General features: G+C 35.9%; 1 protein-coding gene across 2 annotated transcripts; it reads right to left on the bottom strand.

The window, feature by feature from the left end:
* Positions 1–463: 463 nt before the first annotated feature.
* Positions 464–5,520, bottom strand: LOC103956346 (serine/threonine-protein kinase ATG1a). 2 transcript variants are annotated; one of them, XM_048565637.1, is made up of 13 exons: positions 4,951–5,520; positions 4,739–4,856; positions 4,366–4,424; positions 4,150–4,217; positions 3,453–3,546; positions 3,282–3,362; positions 3,054–3,165; positions 2,833–2,887; positions 2,381–2,571; positions 1,960–2,300; positions 1,470–1,767; positions 1,318–1,388; positions 464–1,200 (listed from the first exon to the last, which is right to left on the bottom strand). In XM_048565637.1, exons 1-13 carry the CDS (start codon positions 5,194–5,196, stop codon positions 964–966), a joined length of 1,971 nt encoding a protein of 656 aa, XP_048421594.1. In that variant the 5' UTR covers positions 5,197–5,520; the 3' UTR covers positions 464–963. The 2 variants fall into 2 exon arrangements, with proteins under 2 accessions (XP_048421594.1, XP_009366584.2); XM_009368309.3 differs by having other exon boundaries at positions 2,381–2,676; positions 4,951–5,519.
* Between the last annotated feature and the right edge of the window lie 3,846 nt (positions 5,521–9,366).

The raw sequence follows: 9,366 nt of genomic DNA, 5'->3' as shown, positions 1-9,366 counted from the left end.
GCATAAACATTTTCCTTTTGTTCGATGGACTATGGAGCCAATAGTAACTATAACCCTTTCAAGTCTCTATGCTAATCCCCTAACCCTAACTTTAGATCGCTTTGCCCCTTGTGTGTTTCTTCAGCTTATTTTATAGAGCCTGTTTATATAAAATGGGTTATGGGTTTACATGTTAAGTTCAATCCCCTTGTAAGTAAAAGTACAATATATTTTATACGATTGTTATTTTTAAGATTAATACATGTTGACGTGGTTTTCACAATGGGTTATGCAATTCCAATTTTCTTACATTGCACAAGGTTTTAAAATTGTATTAATTTATGCATTTTACCTGTTTGAACGTCCAATCTTTCTTTAGATTGACGAGTTTTTTTTGTTAATGTACAAATGTAACTTACATGTCAGCCCAATTAAGAATTCAACCCTCACCTTGTCATCAATTTAATAAAGATCAAATAATACATTAGACCAAAAGCATGCATTGATATAAATATCAATGCAATTTCAATACCTTATGATGTAATATGAAAAAGTTAGAAACTTCGTACCCTATTTTCGAAGTCTCTCCAAACTTAAAAAGGTGTAAAATGTAGTTAATCCTTATATTTTTAGTAAAGAGGAAAGAAAAGGAAGAAATAGTGGTAAAACCTAAACAGCGTGAAATTTGGCATTTACTGTGATAGCCACCCTTCACAAGGGAGAAGTTACCACCATTCATATTTACAGTTGTTTTGTTTCCATATAAACTCATGCAATCAAGGCCATCTGGTTCCTTCCACATTTGCCTTCCCTGCTGAGGCTATTATATACCGTCCCCTATCCAGTCATGTGATAGAGCCATTTCTTGCTATCATCCCCAGAGTTCAAAACTTCCCGCCGATCTGACCACGATTTACCCGCATACCAGTAATATGCACAGAAAAAGCCAGTTTGTCAGTAATGGCTGTACAGAGGCAGTCGTATTTACTTAGCCGAGGAGCCGGGGGTTTGCACAGGAGCAGGCTGTGATTTGAGAAAATTGATCCGACGGGACTCCAAGTGCAGAATGTATTGTTGAATTCGCTTCTTGTTGGCAGGAGTTAGGGAAAACGGAGGGTTTAGTGGCAGAGACGTTGCTTCTCCTGTAATAAAAGAAAGGAGAAGCATAGCCTTGGAGTACAATGCTTCGGCACTAGCCTTGTTCTCCATGTACTCGTCTACCTGGAAAAACATAAGTCAGAATCTAATTGGTCAAAGATTGTGCAATCTGAAAGCAGGATTAGAAATGTAATTCAAAAAAAGTAAGATGGCGGCACTTGTGCAAGTAAGTTTACTTACAGCACCCCTTGTCCCAACTTCTAGCGCTTTTTGGTAGATAATTTCCATGGCATCTGGCAATTCAGCAGCATCTGCAATGTATACCACATAATCAGCAGAATATAAGCAGAAAACTTAAAAAGTGCGATCAGACAGTTTATTGACAGACTAACCATCCATATCTTGGATACGATAGGATAGCTTCTCTGCTCGATCAAATGCAACAATAAACCTTTGCTCTGCCCACACCGAAACAGATGAAGGCCGGCTAAAATCTACATTTTCTGAGGCGTTTGTTGATGAGGCAGCACGTCCCTGCACAAGTGAGGATTCATTCGCTGAGCTGCCTTCAGGTGATTTATCCTCTTTAGATGATGCCAGCCAAGTGCTGCAAATTTGAAGAGATTTCTTCCATATGGCCAAAACAACAAGTTGAACCGAAAATGAGTCTAGAACTAGTCCTGCATTGTACTGCAACCAAAAGTAACAATTACCTTAATACAGACCCCCCAAAAAAGTCGAGAGTAGTTGTCTAACCATGCTAATATAGTTAAGTTCCTTGATACACTCTTGTAAATAAAACATATTATGATACTGAACTAAGTCTAGTGCAATAAAAATTAGATGAGCACATTCCACGATGTAGAACTGTAACTGACGCACCTTCTCCTGCGACAGATCTGCAAGAACCTGAGCATACTGATGTAACAGATGGACCCTAGTAGATGGATGCAGTATAGATAGTCCTTGCACTTCTAGTAACAGTGTTGATTCACAAGATGCTGGTAATGTAGCTGATCCGCTGGTTTGTGAACTTTCCACACCAACAGAACTAGCTGCCTGCTCTTCTGTTTTCATTAGAACTGTTTTATCATGATGGTGCTGCTTTGACGCACTGATAGAAGCTCTCGTTGTGGAATGATGTTGCAGGGAAGATTCAAGGTAATATGAGAAAGAATTGACCATAACATAGTCTTTCTCGATAGACTCCATTGAATCAGAAACTGGATAGGCAAGGCAAACCAAAATAAATAATTCAACAAAGCACAAGCATAATTAGGGAATCCCAAACACAAAAACAGACCTCGGGGCTGATCCGGCAAGTTTGGATCTCGGGTAATAGATTTCCTCATCCTATGAGATGCAATATCTTGCACCTGCCCTTGAACACTCCTAGTGCGGGATGTACTGCCATAATTTCTTTGTAACAATTTTTGGTCATGTGCAGATGGAAAATCTGAACTCAGATCTCTGCCAGATGAGTTGGTGGTTTGCCTGGAACGCATTTGCAGTATCTTGTCGGAGACAGAAGAACTAGGCTGTTCGACCGTTGATTTAAGTGATGGAAGTACTGAAGGATAATCAACATCCACTTGATACCTATATATTATAAATAAGAAACAATTGTAATGACTGCATACATATAGGTAGGTATAGGTAGGAATCTTACTTACTGGTATCTAATTTGTACAAAATGTCAAATGTACTATAGCTAAAATCCATGCGGTTTGAAAGCTATGAAACTAAATGCTTTACCTAGAATCTCTGAGGAACTTGTGATTGAAGAACTCCATAAATGATAGTCGCTCAACTGCAAATCGAAGTATTATTTTTTACATGGTAGCTTTGTTGAGTAAACTCTTGATATTCACATGTCACTAGTAGTAAATCACACATTATTCAGCTCTGAAATGTAATCTAATCAAATTACACAGGCAAGCATAACACCAGATACTTAATAATATATCAATCATGACCTGGATTTTGACGTAACAGGCTTCTGCAGAGATCTATGCAATCTGGATGCAATTCTTCCAAAGCACCTTGTGGAAACCTCAGTTCAGTCGATGTCAGGATATTTTGGAAAAGCTGCATATTGTATTAACCATTAAATACACAAGATAAGACTTTCTGGGTAGAGTATGTGATTCAAATCCTAAAATCTTATGACCAAAAAGAATATATGTATTAAGATTTCATCAGACCTGCAATTGACTATTCCCATCAAACGGTGGCTTCCCGGTCACCAGCTGAAACAAAATTGCTCCAACACTCCACAAATCAGCCTGCAAAGACCATATAACAAATTAAAGATGAATAAAAAGGGTAGAGGTACCAAAAACTTTGTCAGTGATGTCAGATTCACATCCTATCACCTTTGCATCATACTTTTGGTTCTGAATAATCTCTGGAGCCATGTACAGTGGTGAACCACATAGTGTGTCAGCCAAGCCTTGGGGCTTGAGGGATCTGCGAACAGGAATGTCAGGACAATGATCAAGTGCAAAATACATTTAGAAATACTTGTCAACAGTATTTTACTTTCATATATTGCCAGCTGAGGTTGCTTCGGATCATTTTAAAATATTGAGTGTTTCCTTAGAGAGGAGGTGGTGAAAAATTTAATAAACCTCTACGTACCATTGAAACAGTTCATGCCATCTCAAATTTCCACAAACTACAATATATAGCATCTCTCAGCAGTAGATATTAATTTCATAAACCACAGGTTATGAATGGAAGATTTGGTTAACAGAGGGAACACAGACTCTGACGTTCAACAAAAAAAATCCTCCTTAGCACACGGCCAAGTTGAAGGTCATACAATAGTAAAAGCTTTTGGCTAATCCGATCACAATAATTAAAGTAAACGACAAAAGAAATCTTTTATCCTGCTTATCAGAAAGCTAAATAATTGGGATAGTGCTGAACTGGTATTGGTTGAATGTGTTAAAGCATGATATCATAAAAGCACCACAAAGCTAAATATGTAAACTTATTCACTTGGGTTGCAGCTTCGAATTCACAAACAATGTGGAAAGGGAAGTGTCGAAAAAGATCTTAGTAGTTTACCTTGCAAAACCAAAATCCCCTATCTTCAATAGTGGGGTATCTTCAACCGTTGTTGACAAGAGTAAGTTCTACAATTTTGGCCAGAAATCGACAAGTCAAGAGACAAGAAAAACACAAACCAAATTTTTCAACAGTAATCGACAATGTATCAAATGTCATAAACATATCACACATCTCACGAATCATGACTCGCGACAAAACAAAATAGCGCAATACCTGTGGCTTTAAATCCCGATGAATGAGGTGCTTTTCTTGAAGCACTTGCAATCCTGCAGCTGTTCAGGAGAATCCAAATCAAACATGTCAAAATTCCCACTAGCAAAAAAGGAAGAAAACAGCTAAACTATCAAAATTCCCTTAGCATCCAAAAATTGTTTCTATTTCTAACACATAACACAAACCAAATTGGCCTACCATTTAAAAGAGATTGAACTTCTATCCATCTAACGAGCCAAAATTCAATCCGAAAAGTGTTGGGGGCAAACCCAATTATCCAAATCCCCCCAAAATATGAACTTTCATTAAAAACTTGAATTAAAAGCAGAAGTGATTACAAAAAAAATTATTGAAAAAAAAAAAAAAAAAATACCCAATTGCCTCATAAAGTGCCTGGCAACAGTTTCTGAGACCTTCCCCTGTCGGTGAATATACGCCGCCAGGTCGCCGCCGTCACAGTACTCCAGCACAAGGTAGATTCTGTCCTTGGTCTGCCAAAACCCCCAAACCACCAACATTGCACATACATAAATAACTCAGAAAGATAAGGAAACAAAACAACCTCGGAATAAGCAAAAACAATACCTGGATGGCCTCGAAAAGGCGAATGATGTTGGGGTGGTTGATGGTGCTGAGAATGGAAATTTCTTTGAGTAGGTTGTCGCTGACTTTTGGGCTGAGCTGCGTCTTGTCAATTTCTTTGACGGCAACTTCAATACCGAGTTGTCGGTGGCGTGAGCGCCAAACAACCGCGAAGGAACCAGACCCGACTCTGGGGCCAAGTATGTAGTCTCCGATGAGGCGGGACTGGTTGGGGTCGCGGTGATCCATGTCCGCCGCCGCCGTGGTGGTGGGTCGAAACTCTAATCGTCGCTGCGGGAGAAGATCATGGGTCAATTTTTTAATTTGGGTGTTGACTAAAGCTGCGAACTTGAGTGTGGGTTTGGGCGGAGGAGGTTGACGGTGGTTATTGCGGAAGTGGGAGTCGTGGTTTTGTTTTTGTGAGGATAATAAAAAAGAGGACAATGGTCATATCGGAATTTGGAAACAAAACTAAACAAAGTGTGAGACTTTAATTACATTTTTCTTGTGTGTGTGGAAAATCGACGCCGAATGTCAATGCTAAATCAGAGAGAGAGAGAGAGAGAGAGAGAGTCCTAAAGCAAACACTTTTTGCTGAGAGAGAGAGAGAGAAAGAGGTTGAGTGGAAACAGAGAATACAAGCAAAAAAAAAAAAAAGTAAAAACAAAAACAAAAAACAATTGTTTCTTCCTTGATTCGTATGTACTATGTATGGTGTAGTACATGTTCTGATTTTTATGTTTTTAATTTGATTTTGTTCATCCTATTTGAGCAATTATGCCTAGATTAAAATTTAAAAGATTTTAGAATTTAAACCTTCACGTGATAGTAATGACGTCATTAGCACACATACATCCAATTTTAGCAATTATTGCTAGATTAAAATTCACAAGATTTTAAAACCTGAAACCTCCACATGACAGTGATGACATCGTTAGGATACATAAATACACACATATATACATACATACTTACACACACACACATACATACATACATACATACATACATACATACATACACACATACATTGATGATCTAGCGTATTACATTATTAAATTATCCTTCTGACCCACATATTTAAATATTTTGTCAAAAAAATTTATGCATGCATTTAAGATTTACCTAATCAGTACAATATAATTTAGAAATTTAATTACCTTGTTTTTTACGTGTAAATAGTAGATTATCTTGATTGTTATAGTTTTATTATGCAACTTACTGCGTTCTAGATTAACGTAGAATATTATGAGAGAGATCATTGCCTAAAAACCCAAATTAATAATGGTCCAGTCCTTATGCAGATGGGATTAGAACCCTGGCCCAAATTAGAAATCTTTTGATCATAAGCATTACCCCAAAAAAAAAAAAAAAGAGGCTTTTATTTGATGTGGACTTACTGCACTTGCCCAATATTAGAGAATTACAAACAACAAACTCAAAGGCCCACCCACAAATGACTGAGGTTTGAAAATGAACTTCAAGTTTGGTTTGTGTAGTGTCCCAAACATAGTAGTATTGAATATTGAATGTTGGGCATGATTTGAAGTGGAAATGAATCTGGACACTCTTTTGTTTTGGCAGTAGGGCAATGTATTAATACAACTAAATGAAAAAACCCCAGAAAAGAGGATTGTTGAAAATTAACGAGCATAGTTCTAAGGAAAAACTAATGACAAAGGGGTCCAAAACTTTAAGTTTTAACAAACAAAAGAAAAAAACAATCTATTAATTTTATTTAATGATAAGGACAAACGATAAAGAAAAAAATAAACAAACTAGGATGCGTGCATAAACGTCAACCATGTTTTGTGAATTGAGACTACTGTTTTTATATTCCTAACAAAACCTTAGGACCGCTGTTTTTGTTTCTTTATACTTGGGACCACTGTTTTTGTTCTTTTTTGTAATTATATATAATTTTCCTTATACTTTTTGTAATTGTATATAACTTTTTTTGACATCATCTTTAAAGATTAGGATGAATGTCATATATTGATTTTTTTTTTCTTTTTCTTTTTGTAACTGTATATGATTTTCGTTTATTTAATTTTTTTTAATTTTTTTTAATTCAAAGCGGTGAACGTGTTTGGTTAAGTCGAAAAGGTGCCTTCACCCTTCACTTTTTTTTAAGTGTTTCCCTTTACAACTTAAAAGAGTCTAGAAGTAGTGGTCATTGTTTTTATAAATAGTGAACGTTTTTAGAAATAGTGACCATTGTATCTAAAGATATTGACACCGTTTCAAGAAATAGTATCACTGTTTTTAGAAATAATAGAAATAGTGTCATTGTTTCTAGAAATTGTGTCACCGTTTCTAGAAATGGTGTCACCGCTTCTAGAAATAGTAGTACCATTTCTAAAGAAATTTAAAAAATTAAAAAGACTAAAAAAGCTGACTAACGGCTTGAATTGTCAATAGTTTTCATGGAAATATATTATTTTTAAGAGCAATATTGCTTATTAATAAAATTTTAGTAAGTGCTTTTTATTAATAATTGTTGATATAACAAAAAATAAAAAACAAAAGGGAGTGGAGGAAGGAGGGACATGAGGGGGAGATAAGATAGATGATAGTGATAAGTGAAAGATGAGACAGAGATGATGGTTATAGTTAAAAGGGGAGAGAGATAATGGTGATAGGTAAAACAAGGAAGAGATGATATTGATGAGTGAAAAAGGAGAGAGATGATGGTAATGGATGAAGAGAGATTTGATGATAATGGGTGAATCGCATGTCCGCCCACTTTCCTCTCTCTTCCACCCTTCCTCACACATATCTCTTCTCTCTTTTGTTTTTGTTTTTCTCTTATTATTGTAAAATTTTGTCATTTCCACTAAAGTTTAAGTTTATTTCATTAAAATTTAAGCCGTTTTATTAAATAAAATTATTATGTGGTGTTTGGTTAAGAAAAAGTTTGAGGAAGCCCTTTTTGTTAAAGCTCCATAGTTCTAATGGTACATAGATTACAACCGGATGATTATACATTGTATCAAAATACTTATTTTATGAGAAGAAGAAAATAGAACAAATTGCAAATCATTAGTGACTATTTTTGTTGGATTCATGTCCAAATGAATTTGCGTCTTAAACCAATCACACGTTATCACATGACTTTTTCACATAGCAATACGATTGAGTGCAAGTTGAGTTGGTACAACCGTAAATCCACACAACTTCCACCCAAATTCACTAGTAGAATTAGGTCAAAACCTCTAGAACCCAGTCGAACTCAATCCAATGTTTTTGGGTTGGGTTGGTTGAGGCCTTTCCGTCCTAAACCAAACCCAAGAACCTGAATTCTGATGTATTATATTTATTTACTCATTTATTGGGGAAATAATAAACAATATATACATTTAGGCTCCTTTACCACACCAAATTTGTGCACTAAAAATGTGTAATAAATGATTTGTCACCAATCAAATTTGTATTTTGACTCAAGTTGAAATTTGATTAATAATTGTAGTTAAAATTTATGTGGTGTAGAATGTGCCACATCATTTGGGGCCAAATTTTGTGCACCAATTTGGTGTATATAGCATCAACCTTTACTTTTAGTTGTTTTTTGGTTTATTTTTAGCTACGTCCCCTGTAACTCTATTTTAATCTCACTTTGCCCTTATAACTCAAAAGTCATCACTTTACTCCCTGAAACTCCATTTCGAGTTCCAAGAGACAAAGTGGAGCGAAATATGAGTTTCAGCGAGCAAAGTGTTGACTTTTGAATTACAGGAAGCAAAGTAAGATTAAAGTCGAGTTACAGAGGGCGTAGCTAAAAATAAGCCTTGTTTTTGTGTTTTTTTTTTTTTTTGAAATTTGGTTTAATGCCTATAAAAGAATATCATTGTATAATAAAAATTAATTTCATTTGTTTTAAGTGGTTGTTTATTTATGTATGGGCTTGTTCGGAAATATTTTTAAAATGACTGAAAATGTTTTTAGAAAAAATATTTTTGTGTTCCCGAAGCACTTACAGTGTTTTTTTGCAAGAAGCACCAGCTATGTGCTGTCTGGAAAAAACACTAGTTATGTGATTTTTGTAAGAAGCACTTCAAGTGTTTTTTCAGGATTCACTTGCATGTCTAATAAAGCTTAGTTTCAAAAATATTTTCACAAAAAAAACTTTCAACTATTTTAAAAGTAATTCCAAACGATCCTATTAAGGCAAAAAGCCTTATGATTAAACATTCACAAAACTTCAAACTTGCCCTTCGTTTATAGGTGTTTGGGCCCAAAATAATATTGTTGGGCCGAGCAGCAGGATGTGCTCGGCCCAAGGCTGTGTCAAATAATATGGGCCGAATGATAAATCCCGAGCCAGTTGGCAGGGTCGGACAAGTCCTATCCTAAGTAGTCCAGATAAACAAAAAAGGTCGAGGAAGTCCTGGTACGACTTAGATTCCTGACCGACAAAGA

This window comes from the organism of the source record quoted next, unplaced genomic scaffold (genome assembly GCF_019419815.1).
Source record: "Pyrus x bretschneideri cultivar Hongxiangsu unplaced genomic scaffold, Pyrus_bretschneideri_v1 Contig4, whole genome shotgun sequence".
NCBI classification, from domain to species: domain Eukaryota; kingdom Viridiplantae; phylum Streptophyta; class Magnoliopsida; order Rosales; family Rosaceae; genus Pyrus; species Pyrus x bretschneideri.
The sequence above is the reverse complement of the archived record's forward strand: the minus strand, read 5'-3'. Positions and strand labels throughout refer to the sequence as shown.

Excerpts from the sequence above, each read along its gene's own strand:
- LOC103956346 (XM_009368309.3), bottom strand. The coding sequence starts at position 5,196 with ATGGATCACCGCGACCCCAACCAGTCCCGCCTCATCGGAGACTACATA. Across the intron at positions 4,425-4,738 it reads GCACTTTATGAGGCAATTGG|CTGCAGGATTGCAAGTGCTT; the intron begins GTATTTTTTTTT and ends TCTCCTGAACAG. Across the intron at positions 1,389-1,469 it reads TCGTATCCAAGATATGGATG|ATGCTGCTGAATTGCCAGAT; the intron begins GTTAGTCTGTCA and ends TATACATTGCAG.